The sequence below is a fragment of the Mobula hypostoma genome, chromosome 6 (assembly GCF_963921235.1).
Source record: "Mobula hypostoma chromosome 6, sMobHyp1.1, whole genome shotgun sequence".
Lineage (NCBI taxonomy): Eukaryota > Metazoa > Chordata > Chondrichthyes > Myliobatiformes > Myliobatidae > Mobula > Mobula hypostoma.
The window spans coordinates 182,999,521-183,022,029 of NC_086102.1; the positions used below are offsets into that span (position 1 = coordinate 182,999,521).

The 22,509-nt window shown below is 41.2% G+C and overlaps 1 protein-coding gene across 1 annotated transcript in view; it reads right to left on the reverse strand.

Annotated features, from left to right (window-relative positions):
- lrp2a (low density lipoprotein receptor-related protein 2a) overlaps positions 1-22,509 on the reverse strand; it is a 404,078-nt gene that overhangs the window by 214,906 nt on the left and 166,663 nt on the right. The window contains 3 exon segments of the mRNA XM_063052409.1: positions 5,427-5,640; positions 17,991-18,168; positions 20,598-20,703. Of these exon segments, the coding sequence (XP_062908479.1) occupies positions 5,427-5,640; positions 17,991-18,168; positions 20,598-20,703 (498 nt within the window).

A 22,509-nucleotide genomic window follows, 5' to 3' on the forward strand; every position in this document is an offset into this window, starting at 1 on the left:
CCAAGAGCACTTGCGTGAGATTTTTGCTACGGAGAACAGTGCAGGCAATCGTTGTAGAGAAGTATTTCTAATTTATATAGGCTGTGTATTTATCATATCATTCCTGCTTTTACTATATATTACTGTTATTTTAGGTTTTATGTGTTATTTGGCATGATTTGGTAAGTTATTTTTGGGTCTGCGAACGCTCACAAATTTTTCCCATATAAATAAATGGTAATTGCTTTTTCGCTTTACGACATTCCGGCTTACAAACTGTTTCATAGGAACGCTCTACCTTCGGATGGCAGGGGAAACCTGTAAGTGATATGGGGAAATTAGGATTTGAATTTCATGAGTACCTTTAATACCTTTTATCCTCTGCTGAACAGATTGTTGGCGGTGATCTCATGATAACCTACTCTTCAGTTGATATTGATTGGTGAGCTAGGTACGTTTGTACCTGCCACTGGAGTTCATGATTATATGTCACTTTCTCCAGCAAGTGAGATGGAAGAATATTAGTGAATGTGTTATCTAGGTGAAGGACCTACTCATCCTGACCTGCATAATGTTCTGTTAGGACAGAAATGTCCACTGCATCCAGGAAAACAGCACCACCAAGGAGGGACGAGATGCCTTCTGTCTGGTAAGCTCCCCCTGGCCCCCTTGTTCCAGCACCATAGCCCGACTCACTGTTTCTGTCCTTCTCCACACCCTGATGGCTCAGCACACACACAGGCTTTGGTGGATTCCAGCGTAGCAGGCGACTATCTGAATCGGATTTTGTGTGTGCAACTTGGACTCCCTACCAAGCCTATCCCTCACCCCTTTGGTATCACAGCCATGGTCTGATGTCCCTTGTGGTCTGGGATAGTCAGAGCATGCACATGACCTGTGTAAATGAGCGCTGGAGAGCATTGCGAGTCTGTCCAATTCCTCCTTATTGACTCGCCCTACGTTCCTCTCATCCTGGGTTACTCCTAGCTCTCCACTCATGACTCTCACTTTGCTTGGTCATACAGATCACTAGTGAGTTGGGGACCCATCTGCCTGCAACCTCAGCTACCATCACCCTGTAAATCCATGGAGACAGAGGAAACTTTCAAACTCACCAAACTCCCGCAGGAAGACCACAACTTAGCCGTTGACTTCAGTAAAAGGGAAGCCAGCACCGTGATGCCTCACAGACCACACAACTGCACAATCGACCTCCTCCCAGGCACCAGCCCTCCCCAAAATCACCTGTTCTCTCTCTCCCCTCTTGAGACACAAGACATGAATCACCACATTGCCAAAGTACTACAGCATAGCTTCATTTGACGATTCCAGGCTGCAGCCAGTGCTGGATTCTTCTTTTTCGAAAAGAAAGATGGGGGTCTTCATCCTTGCATCAACCACCGTGTACTCAACAAAATCACCATTAAGGACCAATACCCTCTCTTCTTGACAGATACAACATTCAAAGCACTCTGCAGGTCCCAGATCTTCACCAAACTAGATCTACGGAGTACGTATCCGCCAGAGGGATAAGTGGAAGAATGCTTTTGTAAGATTCACTGGTCTCTATGAATATTTCATGATGCTTAGGATGGTGGTGAATATTGGTAGCTCAGGTTGAGGCATGTGATGTTGAAGTGTTTGCCAAGCTTGGCAATTAGCTTGCATATTAGTTTCATCACCAGTCGAGGTGACATCCAAAGGAATGTCAATGGGATCACCGATATCCGGCTTCATTGCCGAGGCTGTTATGCAAAGGCTAGAACAGATAGCACTTCCAGTCCTCAAGCCCAAACTCTGGGTACGGTTCATAAATGAGACTTTGTCATACTCAAACAAAATGAAATAGACAACATATTGTGCGACATCAAGTTTACAATGGAAAGAGAAAGTAACAACTGACTTGCATTCCTGGATGAACTTGTCATGAGAAGGACAGACGGTACATTAGCGACATCTATCTACTGGAAGGGTACACACAGAGACTGGGTATTGAACTACCATAGCAACCACCCAGCCTGCCACAAGCAAAGCTGCATTCCCACCCTATTTGAGAGAGTACTAACACGCTGCAGCACCACTGAACATCAGGCTAGGGAAGAGAAGCACTTATTCAAAGTGCTCCAGAACAACGGTTAGCAATGGAATTTCATCAGGAGATCCTTACTAAGGAGAGAAAGTCGCACAGACCTTACTCAGCATGCACTGAAATGCACAACTTTATCCTATATCAAGAACATCTCAGAAATGACAGCTCAAGTGCGTGAACCCCTCAATTGCTCACAAACCAACGGTGACTTTAAGGAAACTTGTCTCAAGAACCAAGGTACCATTAAAGATAACCGACAGAAGACGTGCGGAGTACAGGATCATCTATGGAGACTGCAACAAAAACTACATCGGACAGACAGGATGTAAACTCTCAACTCATTTCTGGGAACACAAACTGGAGGTACGGAGACATGATCTACTGTCACTGATCTCGGTACATGAAAACTGAGAGGAACACTACTTTAACTGGGACACTCTGGAGGTTCTGGGGCAGGCAAACAGGAAGCAGGCACAAGAATATTTAGAAGCCTGGTTCTCTCTGATAAGTCTGTAAACAAACATATTGAAATGGATGTCATCTACGAACCCCTAACAGCCAAAGAAATGCAAGCTAATTGAATTCACAATAGACAATAGACAATAGGCAATAGGTGCAGAAGTAGACCATTCGGCCCATCGAGCCTGCACCGCCATTCTCAGATCATGGCTGATCATCTACTATCAATACCCAGTTCCTGCCTTGTCCCCATAACCCTTGATTCCCTTATCCATGATACCTATGTAGCTCCTTCTTGAAAGCATCCAGAGAATTGGCCTCCACTGCCTTCTGAGGCAGCGCATTCCACACCTCCACAACCCTCTGGGAGAAGAAGTTCCTCCTCAACTCTGGCCTAAATGACCTACCCCTTATTCTTAAACCATGCCCTCTGGTACTGGACTCTCCCAATATCTGGAACATATTTCCTGCCTCTATCTTGTCCAATCCCTTAATAATCTTATATGTCTCAATCAGATCCCCCTTCAATCTCCTTAATTCCAGCGTGTACAAGCCCAGTCTCTCTAACCTCTCTGCGTAGGACAGTCCGGACATCCCAGGAATTAACCTAGTGAACCTACGCTGCACCTCCTCCACAGCCAGGATGTCCTTCCTTAACCCTGGAGACCAAAACTGCACACAATACTCCAGGTGTGGTCTCACCAGGGCCCTGTACAAATGCAAAAGGATTTCCTTGCTCTTGTACTCAATTCCCTTTGTAATAAAGGCCAACATTCCATTAGCCTTCTTCACTGCCTGCTGCACTTGCTTATTCACCTTCAGAGACTGATGAACAAGTACTCCTAGATCTCTTTGTATTTCTCCCTTACCTAACTCCACACCATCCAGATAATAACCTGCCTTCCTGTTCTTGCTCCCAAAGTGAATTCAACAGAAGGGGTGGCCAACCCGGACCAAGGCAAGCAAATGCAAATGAGGGTGGGGGGGCAATATAGGTGGTGGGGGGGGGGCAATATAAGTGGAAGTTCTCCCAGAGAGAAATGCCAACAACTGAACACTGAGGATGTCACCTCAACTGCCGATGAAACATCTACAAGCTAGTTACTAAGCTTGGTGAACTCCACAATATCAAACCTCCTGATGCCTTTCAGACTTTCCAACAGTCTAGCCATTTTCAAAACCTTCATCAATGAGACATGCTACACAAGTGTGCGTTTGTGTACCTCGTCAACATCCTCATCTTCTCCAAGGACCCCAAAAACCACGTCTGTTACATCCATTCAGTCCTTCAGTGTCTCATCAAAAACTAACTCTACTACAAGTTAGAGAAATGTCAGTTCCACACCCCAGTCATTTCCTACCTGGATTATGTTCTTTCACCACAAGGCATAACCGAGGACCCAGAGGAAGTGCACACTGTCATTGAATGGAATCGGATTTTCCTATGGTCCACTCTCCTCTCCTATCCGATTCCTTCTTCTCCAGCCCTTGATCTTTCCTACCCACCTGGCTTCACCTATCACCTTCTGGCTCCTCCTTCCTCTACCCATCTTCTTATTCTGGCATCTTCCCCCTTCCTTTGCCCTCCTGTAGAAGGGTCTTGGCCCGAAATGTCAACTGTTTATTCATTTCCATAGATGCTGCCTCACCTGCTTAGTTCCTCCAGCATTTTGTGTGTGCAAACTTAAGTCAAAGTTGGGTTGCAGTAAATGCAACAATTAATTTTAACAGAGCAAGCTCCCACAAATAAGCTGTAGGTGAATATCCATTCTAGTGATACTAGTTGAGAGAGAAAGTTTGGCTAGAACTTTGGAGATAAGTCCTATGCTCTTCTTTAAAACAGAGTTAAGAGTTGCATGACCACCTGTACCAGGTCAGGTCGTAGGGTAGCAACTGCAACGCTCCAGCAATTCCTTGGCACTGCACTTGAGTATCAGTCTCTACAACAGAATGAAAACTCACCATTTTCTGGTTCAGAGACAAAGTCCCACCAACTAGGCAGTATTTAACTTACATAAAGTATTGAAATATTATATGGGTGTTTTGGTTAAAGTAACAAGAGATTAAAGCGGTTTTTGTAGACCCAGACAACTTCTTCCAGTTTGTCCACGAAACAACTTATTCTTCTTTTTCTCATATCTCTCTTTTCTTTTCAATGTGGCTGGGGTCCTGTCAGAGTCTGTGATCTACAGCTGTAAGTCAAACTCTGGTTCTCCGTGAGCAGTGGTTCTTGTTCTAGCCAACCTGGTGTTTCAGTATGTCCAGGAGTGGTCTGGAAGAGGTGCATCTCTGGGGAGCAGCCCAATGGACAATCCGGCTCTTCGCTGATGTCGCCCACTGAAGCATTGTGGGAAACTGAAACATCGGGACAGCAGGCCATGTGTGCTGCTGTAAGAAGAAAGCCCCTGTACTCCAGCAATCCTCTCTTTTAATGGTGAATGAGAGCCTGTTGATCCTCGATGAGGGACTTGGAGAAGCAACATGGAAAATTGTAACTTTGCTCTCATTGTTACAGGAACGATCAGTCTATCCTTCTCCCTCGCTAATGTGAGACAGCCTGTCTGAGATACCAAAGTGCTGGCTTATGGACTGTAATCTTTGACTGACTCTAGATCAAGGTTTCTTTGGGTGCTTTTAATATTGCTCGGATGGTGGGAGGGGTGAGGTGGGAGAGGAGGCGGGGCATTAGGGTTCTGATGTTTCTATCTTTTGGGGTTTTTCTGTTTCATGGATATCTGCGAAGAGTAAGAATTTCAGATTGTATACTGTATACATACTCTGATATAAAAACTGAACCTTTTGTACCATTAGAATAGCTCTGCACAATTTACATTTCACTACTATGGTGTAACTCCGAAGGAGTTTATTTAATACTCAGCCCATGACAAGTCGTACTCACCGTCTCGGAAGTGGACACGGAGGGACATCAACCCCGCGATATTATTCCTCATCACAACTGCATTTTCACCAGTGTTCTTGTCCACACGCTCAATGACTTCGTAATCACTATCTGCATAGTAAAGGAAGTTCTCGTATATGGCTATTCCCCGAGGATGAGAAAGGTAACTGACTATGGTCACTCGGTTTAAACCATTTAGATCGCCTCGTTCAATCTATTTGGAAAACATAGAAATATTAATAAAAACAGAACATGCTTGAAATGCTCAGTAGATCTGGCAGCATCTCTGAAGAAAGAAATAAAATTAATGTTTCAGGATGATGATTTTTCTCATAACCGGAAAGAAAAGATAAAAATGTAAATAAGCAGAGGAAATACAGAGGGAAGGAAAGATTAAAAAGGATAATTAGAGTTGTAGACAAAGGGGATTAAAAGCTAAAACAAATGATGATGCTAGGCAAAAAAGGAGCAGGCAAGGAACTGAATGAGGCATAAATGCTTGAAATGTTTCTATGGTGTATCTTTTTTTCACAGCTGTCTGTTGGAAGACGAATCTCAGGGTTGTATACTGTATGCATTCTTTGATAATAAATGTACTTTGAATCTTTGAAATGGTAACAGCAAAATCATTTACCTGATATTATCAGCATTGACACTAGAACAGGAGTTCCCAACCTGGGGCCCATGGACTTCTCGGTTAATGATATTAGTCCACGGCATAAAAAAGGTTGGGAACCCCTGCTCTGGAAGAATATAATGTATTTAACAGAAGGCTGAGGTGTTATACTTGTTCACAGGTAAGTTTCATTGGAAGAGTGAAAGTGGCTGAGATCTGAGTGAGGTGGGCAGTTAATGCAATGGATGCTGAAAGCTCTGGGTTGTATTTACAGATTGAACAGAGATTTGTCATCACTGACATGCACTGTACCATGAAAGTCAATCCTTTTGTGGCAGCTCTTCAGTGCAAGATGTAAAACTGTCCATAAAGCAGTCACATATTCAATGGCTGGTCTCCACTATATGGAGGAGACGGTATTGTGAGTATTTCACTCAAATTGTACCCTGACTAAATATGCAAGTAAGTTGCAGTTTCATCTGAAATATACATTTAGGAATGTGATAGGTATTTGCTTCCTGGTTCAGCGGGATTCATCCTTTGCCAAACAGTTGTAAGTAAACTTCTGACTAAATGTTTAGCTTCTGGTCATAAATGGGAGTCAGTCTTCAGTTTTTAAATGTAAATAGCAAACAGTATCAATTTAAAGTTAAAACAAAGTATTGTCTATAGAGCAGCTTTGCAAACGAGCTCTGTCTACGGAGCAGATGCTAACGCACAATACTGGTCTTGTAGCATACGACAATGGGTTGTGTAATTTAGTTTGTTTCAAAGCAGACAAGCTTGCTAAGTTGTTTACTTCAAGGAAGCTTGCAGACCAGATGGAAACGAATACTTTGCATATCAATAACTGATGTATTATTAAGTTGGGATTTTTAAGTACCTGAGGAAGTTAGCTTCACAACATTAAATGTCTTCACAAAATTTTTAAACTGTTTTTGTAAAAAAATGTCTGCGGAAATATCACATGTGTGAAATCAACCAAGGAATAAAGAAACTGTATAAGTGTATACAGCATATCAGGAAAGGGGTAAGGAACATCAAGAAGGATGAAAGAAACACAGGGTGAACTAGAGACCATTCCTCTGCTTTCAATTTCTGTGATGAACAATTTGTTCATCTGCATTGTTGGCATATCTTTTTAGTTTACAGGAATTGGGTTTTGGAAATCCTTTGTTTCAGAAATGGTTTGTAATTTGGAGATGTTTAAGATAGAAAGCCTTTGAGATTTAAACATGTCCTAAAAACGTTGTCTGGATTTAAAGGTGTATCGTTGAAAATAAATGAAATGTGCTTTAAACTACTTTGTTAGCTGGAAGTATCTTCTCCTTGGTAGGGAGAGGGAACCCACCACCCAAATAGCGGGTATTTGCAGCTAAACACCATGGAGTGAACTAGTTTTTGAAGATCAGGAAGTTACAGCGTGTGCACTCGTGGCTATTTATATCTGATAGGAATTACGGTCTTCGTTTGAGTTTAGAACTTCATGGTCAGCAAACACAATACCATCACAGCTGTACATAGTTATTGGGAAGAGGGTAAAGGATGGTGTTATATTTCCTGTGGTGAAGAGGAAGAAGGGCAGTAAATAATGTTGATTGAAACATGGTCTAATAAAGAAAACAGACCTTTGAAACGTGACGAAAAGACAGAAGAGAATCATAGTTGCTGGTGGCATCATTCAAATTATGTTTTCTTCAATGTTGAACCTCTCTGGTAACACTTTGAGCCAATTGTCTTAACAGATATGAACCCAATTGTTGAATGTCAGCCATTCAAGTGTCAGCAAGTCTCAGACTTCCAAGCAACCATGTAAAACCCAGGAAAAAAAAACAGACTTGGCACATCAGGTCTCCCAGTCTAGTCACGGGACACATTACTGAGAGCAGTAACTCCATCATGAAATGGGTGAAATGCACTTGGTGCTCAGCCTGTAGTTTTAATCCAGTGAATGATGGGCATTTGATTGGGCCTTAGGATATGCAGCTTAAGTCAGCTGGCATACTAGTTTGACAGGAATTCTGTGAGGTGCTGAAGTTAATTCCTTCAGACTTGAAAGTAAAAATGATTAAGGATTATAAGCAAAGAGTCTCATGCATGTCCTAGACAATCCTGTCCATACTAAGTAATTGACCAGTAACACATCAACTAACAAGAAAACAGTAATATCATAATGTTATACAGCCACTATTTATTAAAATTATTATAAATGACTATGATTGCACATTTAGATGGAAAGATTTTTACTCCTCATGTATGTGAAGGGCGTAAGAAATAAAGTCAATTCAATTCAAAAGTCAATTTAATTCACTTAGCAAAATGAGGAGATGTTGGATGCAGGACCACTGGTTTGAAAGTGGTAGCCCTTGGAATGCAAGATGGAGAACGGGTATTGCACTGCAGAGGAAATCTGGGGCAGAAATTGCCACACTGGCTAGACCAATCTTAGCCACTGAGTATTTTAGTATATAATTTTAACAAGACTTTTTTAAAATATTAAAACAATTCCCAGTACCAGCTAGAAATGCCATTTTGGGGGCTGGAGGGATTAGACAGATTGTGTCACAATCAGTAAGGTGAAGGGGTTAGAGTTAGAAACAGGAAATTACAAAAACTATAAAGGGAGCCATGGGATGAGAAATATAGGAGTTCTGACAGGTGTAGAGCTCTGTGAAGATTGGCAGAATGAAACCGTTGAGAAAAGCTGTAGGATTTCCATGGCAACAAATTTAACAAAATGAGTCAGAGGTATGAAAGAAAGATGTGGCAGAAATAACATTGCACAGGTAAGCAATCAAGTCATCTTTCATATGATGTATAAAAGTACACTTTTAATGCATTTCATAATCTAAGCAGTTGCCATGTATTTTTGTCGTGATACATCAAAGATAAAATAGCTAAGGGCCAAAACTGAGTCTAATTAAACAACTTTTTGTTTATTTCCTCTTTCTCTTATAGACCCGTATTTGCCACCCAGCTAGAACTAGATGAACAATGGATCATTTGGGAGGCTGAGGGGTTGACCGATGGGGCATACAGGGAGGTAGTTACACCTAAAGTGCGGACACAGGTAACTGGGTGATCGTCAGGGGGCTTAAAGGGGATAGGCAACCAGTGCAGAGTACCCCTGCGGCCATTCCCCTCAACAATAGCTATACCGCTTTGGATACTCTTGGAGAGGATGACACAGCGGAAGAAAGCCACAGCAGTTAGGTCTCAGGCACTGTGACTCAGAGGAGAAGGAGGGAGAAGATATTCACTCCTGTCCCTGACACTCATGGACCTCTAGCACATTGCTAGTGTCTTCCACAGTGAAGACAGAGTGTCAGGGAGCAGGAGTGAAGGCTATTGGTATTACAAAGGAAAAGCTGCTAGGCAAACTGAAAGCTCTTAAGATTGATAAGTCTCCTGGACTGGATAGGTTACATCCCAGAATCCTGAGAGAGGTTGCTGAAGAAATAATGGATGCATATGTCATGAACTTTCAAGAATCAATTGATTCTGGCATGGTCCTGGAGGACTGGAAGATTGCAAGTGTCATTCCACTCTTTAGGAAGGGAGGAAGGCAAAAGAAAGGAAGTTATAGGACAGTTAGCTTAATTTCTTTGGTTGGGAAAGCGTTGGAGTCTATTATTAAGGATGAGGTTTTGGGGTACTTGGAGACTAATTATAAAATAATTCAAAGTCAGCATACTTTTTGTAAAGGGAAATCTTGCCTGACAAATCTGTTAGAGTTCTTTGGGGAAGCAAAAAAGAGGTAGTGATGTCAATTACTTGGATTTTCAGAAGGCATTTGATAAGGTGCCACACATGAGGTTGCTTGGTCATAGTCATAGTCATACTTTATTGATCGCGAGGGAAATTGGGTTTTGTTACAGGTGCACCACCCAAGAATAGACAACAAGATAAAATCCTATGACAATACAGGAAAGATACTGGCCTGGATAGAGGAATGGCTGACAGGCAGGAGGCTGTGAGTGGGAATAAAGGGACCTTTTCTGATTGGCTGCCAGTGACTAGTGGTTTTCCTCAAGGGTCAGTATTGGGACCGCCACTTTTCACATTGTTTGTCAGTAATTTGAATAATAGAGTTGTTGACTTGGTGGCAAAGTTTGTGGATAATATGAAGATAGGTGAAGGGCTAGGTAGTGCTGAGGATTTAGACAAATTGGAAGAATGGACAAAAAAGTGGCAGATGGATTACAGTGTTGGAATATATATGATAATGCATTTTGGTAAGAGGAACAATAGTGCCGACTATTATCTAAATGGGGAGAAGGTTCCAACACCAGAGGTGCAGAGGGACTTAGGAGTCGTCATGCAAGATTCCCAGAAGGTTAATTTACAGGTTGAGTCTGTGATAAAGAAGGCAAATGGAATATTGGCATTTATTTCAAAGGGAAAAACATATAGAACCAAGGAGATAATGCTGAGGCTTTATAAGACACTAGTCAGGCTGCACTTGCAATATTGTCAAAAGTTTTGGGTTGTCATTGGAGAGAGTCCAGAGGAGGTTCAAAAGGATGATTCCGGGAATGAAGGGGTTAATATGTGAGGAGCGTTTGGCAGGTTTAAGTCTGTACTCACTGGAATTTAGAAGAATGCAGGGGTATCTCATTGAAACCTACTGAATGATGAAAGGACTAGATAAGGTGAATGAAGAGAGGATGTTTCCCGTGGTGGGAGTATCCAGAACTAGAGGCACAGCCTCAAAATTGAGGAATGACCTTTTAGAACAGAGGTAAGGAGGAAATTTTTTTAGCTAGAGAGCAGTAAATCTGTGGAATGCTCTGCCACAGACTACAATGAGGGACAAGTCTGTGAGTATACTTTAGGCAGAAGTTGATAGTTTCCTGATTGGTCAGGGAATCAAAGTATATGGCAAGAAGGCAGGTGTATGGGGTTGAGTGGGATCCGGGCTCAGCCACGATGGAATGGCGCAGCAGACTCAACAGGCTGAATAGCCTCATTCTGTTCCTATATCTTATGGTCTTACAGTGATAGGGGATCCCATTGTTGGAGGAGCTGTGGACCTGAAAAACACATCCAGATGGTTTGTTGTCTCCCAGGTGCCAGGATCAGAGACAACTCAGGTCAGGACCACAGCATTCTAAAGGGGGAGAGTGAGCAGCCGGGAGTTGTGATACCAATGACATAGGTAGATAAAGAAAAGGGAAAAGGTCCTTGAGTTAGATAGAAAGCTGAAAAACAGGACCTCTCAGATTGTAATTTCTGAATTGTTGTCTGTGCCATGTACCACTGAGGGCAAGAATAGGATGATTTGGCAGATGAACGCATAGCTGCGGAATTGGTGCAGGAGGCAGGGTTTCAGATCTTTGGATCATTACCTTCTAGGGAAGGTATGACATGTACAAAAAGGACAGGTTACAGCTGAACCTGAGGGCCACAAATATCACTGCAGGCCGATTTGCTAGAATTGTTGGAGAGGGTTTTAACTAATTTGGCAGGAGAAAGGAACCAGAGTGATAGGTTGAGAGGCTGAGGATGGGATAGTTGATATACAAGTAGTACAGGGTGTCTTGGGACTGTGAGAAAGGACAGGCAGATGACAGGGCAAAATTACAGTCATTGGGATGAGCTGAAGTGTAACACAGGAGCAAAATCGAAAAGTGTGATGAATACAGGACTGAAGGTATTATATTTGAATGCACACAGTATACAGAATAAGGATCTTATAGTGCAGTTAGAGATTGGCAAGTCTGATGTTTTGTGCATTACTAAATCATGGCTGAAAGAAGATCATAGTTAGGAGCTTAGCATCCAAAGATACACATTGTGTCAAAAGGACTGACAGGCAGGTAGGCAGAGGGTGGAGGTGGCTCAGTTGGTTTAAAAAAAACAAATGAAATCAAGTCGTTCGAAAGGTAACATATGATCAGGAAATGTATAATTTTTATGGGAAGAGTTAAGAAACAACAAGAGTAAAAAGACCCTAATTGGAGTTATATACAGGTCTCCAAAAAGTAGCCAGGATGTGGAGTACAGATTACAATGGGAGATAGAAAAGGTGTGTCAAATGGTCAACATTACAGTAGTCATGAATGATTCCAACATGCAAGTAGATTGGGAAAATCAGGTTGGTGCCGGACCCCAAGAGAAAGAATTTGTAGAATGCCTAGAGCATGGCTTTTTAGAGATGTGTGGTTGAACCCAGTAGGGGAAAAGCAATTCTGGATTGGACATTGTGCGATGAAACAGACTTGAATAGGGAGGTTAAGGTAAAGAAACCGATGGGAAATGGTGATTATAATATTGTGGAATTCACCCTGAAGTTTGAGAGGTAGAAGCTGAAGTCAGATGTATCAGTCTTACAGTGGAGTAAAGAAAATTACTGAGGCATGAGAGAGGAGCTGGCCGAAGTTGATTGAAAGGGAACACTAGTAGGAACGATGGAAAATTAGCAATGGCTGGAGTTTCTGGGGGCAATTCGAAAGATGCAGGATAGATGCATCCCAAAGATGAAGTATTCTAAATGGAGGATGACACAATTGTAGCTGAAAAGAGAAGTCAAAGATGGAATAAAAGGAAAAGAGAGAGCATATAATATAATAAAATATTATATTTGGAAAATATTGGGAAGTTAGAGGATTAGGAGTCTTTTAAAAACAAACAGAAGGTAACTGAAAAGCCATAAGCAGAGTAAAGATCAAACGTGAAGGTAAGCTAGGCAATAGTATAAAAGTGGATAACAAAACTTTTTTCAGATATATAAAGAGTTAGAGGTGACAGTGGATATAAGACCAGTGAAAAATTATGCTGGAAATATAACCTCAGGGACAAGGAAATGCTGGTGAACTGAGTACGTATTATGCATATGTCTTCACTGTGGAAGATACTAGTAGTATGCCAGGAATTCAAGAATGTCAGGGGCAGAAGTGAGTGAGTTGCAACTACTAAGGAGCAGGTTCTTGGAAAGCTGAAAGGTCTGAAGGTAGATACTGTAAGTCACCTGGACCAGATGGTCTACACTGCAGGGTTCTGAAAGAGGTAGCTGAAGAGATTGTGGAGGCATTAGTACTGATCTTTCAAAAATCACTAGATTCTGCAATGGATCCAGAGGTCTGGAAATTTGAAAAACTCAGTCCACTCTTTAAGAAGGGAGAGAGGCAGAGAAAGGATGATGTTTTGGAGTACTTGGCACATGATAAAATAGGCCAAAGTCAGCATGGTTTTCTTAAGGGGAAATATTAACTGACAAATCTGTTGGAATTATTTGAGGAGATAACAAGCAGGATAGACAAAGGAGAGTCAGTATATGCAACTTGGATTTTCAGAAGTCATTTGACAAGGTCCCGTACATGAGGCTGCTTAATAATCTAAGAACCCACAGTATTACAGGAAAGATACTAGCATGGATAGAAGTTTGGCTGACTGGCAGGGGGCAGAGTGTGAATATAGAGCCCTTTTCTGGTTGGCTGCTGGCGACTAGTGGTGTTACAGAGGGCAGTGTTGGGATGTCTTGTTTTCACATTATATTTCAATGACTTGGATGACAGAATTGACTGCTTTGTGGCCAAGTTTTCCGATGATGCAAAGATAGGTGGAGAAGCCGGTAGCAATGAGGAAATATGGAGTGAGCAGAAGCACTAAGACAGATTGGGAGAGTGGCCAAAGAAGTGGCAGATGCAGTATGGTGTGGGTAAATGTATGGTCATGCATTTTGCTAGAAGGAATGAAGGCATAGACTATTTTCTATATTGGGAGTAACTTCAAGAATCAGAGGTGCAAATGGATTTGGGAGTCCCTTATCTAAGAAACAATGTGCGAGCATGGAGGGGTTCCAGAGGAGGTTCACCAGAACAATTCCGGGAATGAAAGTGTTAATGTATGAGGAGTGTTTGACGGCTCTGGGCCTGTGCGCACTGGAGTTCAAACGAATGAGGGAGGATCACGTTGAAACCTATCGAATATTGAAAGGCCTAGATAGAATTAACGTGGAGAGGATGTTTCTATCAGTGGGAGTCATGGACCAGAGTGCACAGCCTCAGAATAGAGACACATCCATTTAGAACAGAGATGAGGAGGAATTTATTTAGCCAGAGTGTAGTGAATCTGTGGAATTCATTGCCAAGGGCAGTTGTGGAGGCCAATTCATTGTATGCAATGGTTGACAGGCTCTTGATTAGTCAGGGTGTCAAAGGTTATGAGGAAAAGACTGGAGAATGAAGTTGAGAAGGAAAATAAATCAGCCATGATGGAATGGAAGAGCAGAGTCAATGGGCTGAATGGACTAATTATGCTCTTAAGTCTTATGATCCTACAAGGTTTTATCTTAAAATTCAATACAAAAATTTTATTCAATTCAATACTACAATTAGTCTGCTTTGATTACCTTTGTAGGCAATGCATTCTAATCACAGCATGTCAGTGAATAAAAAACCCTTTGGTTCTCTCATGTAACTAATATTGATTATGAAGAGTAATTCATTACTTTAAGATTGTCAGCCTCCTAAGGGCTAGTCATGTGATTATTTGCTCTTTATGTAGCAACAATATTTTAAAGGAAAATTCAGGGACAGTTTGTGATGTGCCTTTGTATAAATTATGTACCTTTCATGCATCAGTCTGAACACACCAGAATGGACTTAGTTAGAGGTTCGGATCTGAATTATTGTACATCTTGTTTGTCAATCTCTTATAATTGGTGATCTCAGGTCTTCATCCCTTCTGTTAGAATTTCTCCCACACCAAACTTCATTTCATCTCCCTTTAACCCTCTCTGAAGCAAACAGAACAACTCCAGCCAGTCCACTGCCACTCTTAGTTCGAAGGAGCAAAACCTCATATTCTGGGTAGTCTTCAACCTGATGGCATGAACATCAAAGTATCTAACACATGGGAATTTCTCCCCTCTCCCCCTTCTTTCTTTTTCCATGTCTCATTCTGGCTCCCCTCTTATCCCATCTCTTCTCCTCACCTACCTATCACCTCCCTCTGGTACCTCTCCTCCTCCCCTTTCTCGCACTGTCACTCTCCATTCTTACCAGCTTCCTCCTCCTTCAGCCTGTTACCTTTTCCAGCTATCACCTCATAGGAGTAGGGGTGGAATTTGTTCACTGGAAGGAGAAATTGATTTCAATACCATCAGGTTGGAGGCTACACAGATGGAATATAATGTATTGCTCCTCCTCTTGTCATATGAGGAGTCCATAGAATGACATACCGAAATGGAAATGGGAATTGGAATTAAACTTTTTGGCCACTGAGAAGTCCCACTTGTGGCAGATGGTGCGGAGGTGCTCAATTGGGTCCCGTATTTCAGCAATTTCCACGTACCAAGCACCTCCAAAATGTGTACTGTCACGTATGTCTAATTATTCATTCCCTTGAAATATTCCTGCTTAGCTTGCATCCTTACCATCTTTATTTCCCTCACCAATTTGGATATATTCCACTGAGGATGGATGACTTCACTACTCTTAGTGCTGCTCTTAAGTATTGTGTTTTAACTATCATATCCTGTTGGATTTTTCTGTGATTTCTCCTATATTGTGACAGTGGCAATGCTTACATCTGTCTTCACTGAAGACAAACTCTCACTCAGTGAATGACACCCCCCACAAGAAGTTCTTCTTTTAAGCAAATTTTGAGCACCATCCTAAAGAAGGGTCTCAGCTCAAAATGTTAACTATTTCCATAGATGCTGCCTGGCCTGCTGATTTTCTCCAGCATTTTGTGTGTTGTTACTATTAATCTATTATTGCTTCCCTTTTGTGTCACATATTAATTCAATCTTAAGGATTGATTTGGCATAACTCCTCAGTTCTCTTTGGTACTTTCCTCATTCAGCTCAACTCTCATTCCTATAAGACACAGGAGCAGAATTAGGCCATTTGGCCCATCGAGTCTGCACCATCACTTCATCACGGTTGATCCATTTTCCTCTCAGCCCCAGTTTTCTGCCTCTCCCTATAACCCTTCACACCCTGACTAATCAAGAATTTATCAACCTCTGCCTTAAATATACCCAATGACTTGGCCTCCACAGCTGCCTGTGGCAACGAGTTCCACAGATTCATCACTCTCTGGCTAAAGAAATTCTTCCTAATCTCCGTTCTAAATGGACGTTCCTTTATGATTATGTTGTGTCCTCTGTTCTTAGACTCCCCCACCACAGGAAACATCCTCTTCACGTCCATGTCCACTACATTCAGGCCTTTTATTTGATGGCTTTCAATGAGATCCCCTCTCATTCTTTTGAATTCCAGTGACACTTTTCATATGGTAAGCTCTTCAATCCCAGAATCATTTTCATTAACCTCCTTTGAATCCTCTCCCATAAGCTTGACAAAGATAACACTTTTATTTCTTTATTCTAACCTTTTTGATATGTCTAAAGAAATGTACTTTTGAATATCAAGGCCAGGTCTGGTGGACCTGAGTTAAGAGGAAAGACTGAAAAGCTTAGGACTTTATTCCCTGGAACATAGAAAATTGAGGGGAGATTTGATTTACATATATAAAGTTATGAAGGGAATATGTAAGGCAAATGAAGGTTTCCACTGAGGTTGGCTAGGATTACAACTAGAGGTTGCGGGTTAAGTGTGAAACATGAAAAGTTTAAAGGGAACATGAGGGAAAATTCTTCACTCGGGGTTGTGAGGGTGTGGAATGAGCTGGTGCACGGAGCTTAATTTCAATGTTAGAGATTAACTTAGACCGGTACATCGGATGGTAGGGTTATGGGTTATGAAAGGTTATGGTCCAGGTGCAGGTCAACAGTACTAGGTGGATTAGGTGGGCCAAAGGACCTGTTTCTGTGCTATATTTTTCCATAAATCTATGATTCAACATATCTTCTGAATTAATCTCACTGCAATCTCAGCGTGTGACTTCCCTATAAGTCTTTTGCACATTGGTTGATTGCCACCCAAATGGGTGCAGTCTTTCATTGATTCTATTATGGTTATTGGACTCACTAAGTATGCCTAGTAGAGAATGAATCTCCGAGTTGTATATGGTGATATATATGTAAATTGAGAATAAATTTAGTTTGAACTTTGACTTATAAGGAGCCGCTGGACAGGCTGAAACTATTTTCCTTGGAGTGCAGGAAAATGAGAGCTGAACTTATAAAGTAGGAGTTCCCAGCCTGCTTTACGCCATAAAGCCTTACCATTAACCAAAGGATCTGTGGACCCCCCGGTTGGGAACCCCTGTTATGGAGGCATTTGCACTTTCGAGGGAGTAGACAAGATGAATGCACTCAGCCATTATGCCAGGGTTGGGCAATCGAGAACAGGAGAGCAGAGGTGAGAGAGAAACAGCTAAGCAGGAACTTGTGAGGCATTTTTTAAAATTACACAGAGGGTGTATGTATATGGAATATGCTCTCAGAGGAAGTAGTTGTACAGAGCCAATAACAACCTTTAAAAGACAGTTGGATAGGTACAGCATGTGGATCAAAAGATTATAGGACAAGGGTTCCCAACCATTTTTATGCCATGGACCAATACCATTAAGTAAAGGGTCTGTGGACCCCAGGTTGGGAACCCCTGGTTTACAGGGACATGCAGCAAACATGGGTGATGAGACTAGGTTGGATGGGTATCTTGGTCAACAGCTTCAGTGGTGTATGACTCTATGACTCTAGTCAGCCTCCTGATAAATACAATTGCAGTCATATTTTTATTGTTCCATGCCTAAAATACGGAAGAATCAGGAAACATTATTATAATGCTTAACCTAAACCTTTTACCCCCCCTCCCCAGAAGTGATAGAATCAAGATGGTTTTGAGGTAATGTCTTTTTGTTTCGGTGAAACCATTCGAGAAATAGCACAAAGGCACCAAGAAAGAAGCTGTTTATGCTTTATTATGTTACTACTGATTTAATATATATCTGGAAACAGACGTAGATGTTCTTTTGAAATTTTATGACGAATATACTTATTCTAAATGTGTGTTATTCAGATGGAAGATACATACCATACCCGTACTAGAAATGGACCAGTACAGCTTCCGTTCCTTGATGTCAATCGTGATAAACTCAACATGATCCAGGTTATTCGTGAAGAGGACTCTCGCATTGGAACCATCCATATTGGCACTGGCAATCTTTGCAGGGACTCCATTCTCTGTACCTTGGTCAGTCCAGTATAACTTCCTGAAAATGTTTTGTACACCACTCTCAGTTATTCTGTATATTCCATCATTGATTAGAATATGGAAAATTTCAACACACAAACATTCAATTAGATTGTTAAAGATTTACTGTGTCACAAAAACATGAGCATTGTAACAAATTGTAGATTTTGCCCTGGCACCAATTTATAAATAGATTAAATTCACGATGTCCAATTACTTCCTCCGAATGAGATACAAAATGCCACAAGCGGCATAGACTGGAGAGGTGTGCTGAAACACTAATAACTCAGGATGTCCACATTGACCCACATGTGTGGACATCCTGATTAAAACAAGAGGGCTTTCTGCTGTTTTCTAATCCATTCCAGAATCAAAGGGTCATAGATTTAAGCAGGAATGAGGAAGCAATCTTTGCAGCATGATTTTAGATCCTGTCAATGTCTTCCTTGTCTTGTTTGGATGAAAAGTAATAACTATTTTCACCATAAAAGATGTTACTTTACATATTAACAAAGCCAAATTAATCACTTCTATTGCAACTACGCATATCAAAATGAATGTACCTGTGTATATACACCATGGGTTCCCAACCTGGGCTCCACGGACCTCTTGATTAATGGTATTGATACATGGCATAAAAAAGGTTGGGAATCCCTGATATAAAGTTTAATTTGTATTTGTTAGTTTGTAAAGGTTGATGCTGATGCAAACACAAATCTGCATGATTATTTAAGATATATGCATTTTATTGCTCTGTCTCATCGGGTGCTTTTACTGAGATCTATCTTCTGAGCATCTGAAGAGAAGTGGAAAATGCACATCTATACTCACATCCTTCTGCAGATAATACAGTAGAGAACATCCTGACATTCTGCATCAGTGGAAAATATATGAAAATGTACAGTGGTGGACAAGAAGGCTCTACAATGGGTAGTCAAAACTTCACTGGACATATATACAGAAAGAGGCCGGAAAAGGGCAGTAACACCAAGGATCCCACTCACCCTGTTCATGAACTGTTTGTCCCACTCCCATCAGGGAGGAGGCTACATAGCATCCATGCCTGGACCACTATATCAAAACACAGACTTTCCCCAAACAGTGGTGGGTCCACATCCCCCCACTACCACTACTTCATCAGTTTCTGTCAGAGTCACCTTATGTACAAAAACTCCTGTGCCAAGCGCAGGATTTTCTGGACATATAATCTATGTACAGTCTAAGCTATTTTGTGTATTTATAGTTATAGTGTGCTTTCTTCATTGTGTTCTTCATCTTATCATGTTTTTTGTGCATCATTGGATATGGAGTTACGATTATTTTATTCTCCCTTACACTTGTGTACAGGAAATTATGTTAATCAACCTGAATTTTGAATATCTTGACTAGTTAAGTAGGTATCAATACTGATATTCTTTTCAATAAGAAGAATTGACTATTAACATGACACTAGGGGTTTCCATATTTGGAAATAGTAGACTTTTGTGGAGATAGTATATTTATATTGTGACTGAAGTGAATTCATTCATTAGCTTGTATATTGTTATGTAAAACAGACTTGACAATACTGGATTCTGTGTGTGTGTGTGTGTGTGTGTGTGTGTGTGTGTGTATATGAGATCTCCCTAATTCTTCCTACAAATTCTGGCCTCAAGATAGTGTCTGTATTTAACCACTCCACCATCAGCAGCTTTGCCATCAGTTGCCAAACTACTGAGGTCAAGAAAATTCTATCTCACTAGTCTGGTTCCTTCCCCTTAGAAATCATTTTAGATCCTTCCAATATCTTCCTTGTCTTGTTTAGATAAAGCTTACCTACCTAGCTGCTTTTGTGATGTGACACCTAATTTCCACTAGTAAGACTGCAGTGAAGTACACCTGATTGGCTTGCCATGCCTTTGAGTCGATTTACGTACAATAATTGCTTGAGCACAGGAGTCAAGTCTTTTCATGGATGGATAGATAGAGGTCATGTCTCAACAGTCTTTTCCCCCATCATACTGATTATATTATTTAGCAATACAGCGCAGAGTAGTCCCTTCCAGCACTTCGAGCCATGCCCCCCCGCCCCCCGACAAACCCGATTAACCCTAACCTGATCACGGGACACTTTACAATGAGCAATTAACCTACCTGGTAAGTCTTTGGACTGTGGGAGGGAGCTGGAGGACCCGGAGAAAGCCCACACATTCCATGGGGAGGACGTACAGAGACTCCTTACAGATCAGCACCAGAACTGAGCTCTGAACTCTGGAACACCCTGAGCTGTAATAGTGCCGCGCTAACTGCTACGCTGCCGTGCTGCCTGATTCATTTTATGTTTTTTTTAGGAGCAAAACAAGTGATGCTGCAAGTTAACATTCAAATATTTTACACTGTACAAAAACAAAAGTTTTGAATTTTCAAACGGTACATTTCAATTTCTACAAAAATTAAACTTTCACTCACCCTTTAGCTGGATTCACCACAATACCAACAGGTGACCCAACACCACTCCTTTGCCCATTATTGGTCAGTATTGTCTTTTTGTACTTGACATCGCCCTGCACTTTAACTACCTGAAAGGAAAGGAATTATTACAGGAAAACACACACAACAAATAATTACAAACGCAAACACAAGGAAATCTGCAGATGCTAGAATTTCAAGCAACACACATAAAAGTTGCTGGTGAATGCAGCAGGCCAGGCAGCATCTCTAGGAAGAGGTACAGTTGATGTTTCGGGCCAAGACCCTTCGCCGGGGCTAACTGAAAGAAGAGCTAGTAAGAGATTTAAAATAATTACAAGTCTGCTTTTGTATCGTAATGTTAATGCTTCAAAAGAATATTAGAACTCATGTCCACATGTCCCACGGCAGCTTGGTAATAAAATATTCCCTCTGCCATTTTATATTGTATTTTTAATGTAAATTGAATATAGCACAAAACATTTTATTGATTTATTTAGCAATACAGGGTAGAGTAGGCCCTTCTGGTCCTTCAAGCCACACCGCCCCAATGAAAAACCCTGTTAACTCTTACTTAATCTTGGGACACTTTTCAATAACCAATTAATCTACCTGGTTTGTCTTTGGACTGTGGGAGGAAACCGAGCACCCATACAAAATCCACACATTCTGCAGAGACTCCTTACAGACAGTTCTGGAATTGAACTCCAAACTCTAGGACACCATGAGCAAGAATAGTGTCACACTAACCACTACTTACAGTAGTACAAGTAGTACACTTATAGTTACTAAAAGTACTAACATGTACTTATAAGAAAATTGAAATAATTCTACAACAGGTGTTCCCAACTTTTTTTATGCCGTGGACATAAAGCAGGGAGTCCATGCACCCCAGGTTGGGAACCCCTTTTCTAGAGCTATTTTATAATCATCCCTCTGACCAATGTTTTTCATGATTTTAAATTTAGTTGAGAAGGAAAAAAAATCAAAGCAGTCAAGAAAAAGTTAGAAATGGGGAAGGGAATAGAAGGTTGGATTATCCTGTTTAAATGAAAGGGAAGGTGAATGCAGTTTAAGCTGAGCAGGAAAAAGGCGGCTACATGTTAACATTAAGGATACACTGATAGATTTGTTGTGTCCAATGCCACAATTCAATCAGCGGTTTAGAATTTTGTTTATTAATGCAAATGAGGCTTATTTCCAATCATACTGAACAAAATTTTCATTTATTTGACTATTAGATTTTATGTCCTTCACACAAGAGATTTATTGACTAAAAGCCTAAGTTATGTTTGATGTTTCTGCAAATTATTTAAATTAACAGTCATCTAAGGGCTTTCTATCAATGGCTCTGTGACCATATTAGGTAGATCTGCTTGTTAATGCAGCAATCTAATCAGCCAATCACATGACAGCAACTCAATGCAGCGAAGCATGCAGACATGATCAAGTGGTTCAGTTGTTGTTAAGACCAAGCACCAGAATGGGGAACAAAAAAATCTAAGTGACTTTGACCATAAACTGATTGTTGGTGCCAGGCAGGGTGGTTTGAGTATCTCAGAAATTGCTGAATTTCTGGATTGTCATGTCAATACAATAGTCTCCAGAGTTTACAGAGAATGGTGCAAGAAACAAAAACAAAATCCAGTGAGTGGCAGTTCTGTGGGTGCAAATGGCCTGTTAACAAGAGAGGACAGAAGTGAACGGCCAGACTGGTTCAAGCTGACAGGAAGGTGACAGTAACTCAAACAGCCACATGTTACAAAAGTGGTGTGCAGAAGAACATTTCTGAACACGCATGTCGAGCCTTGGAGTGGATGGGCTACAGCAGCTGAAGACCACGTCAGGTTCCATTCCTGTACCTAATAAAGCGGCTAGGAAAGTGTATATTGCTTAGAGTCAAAATAAGAAC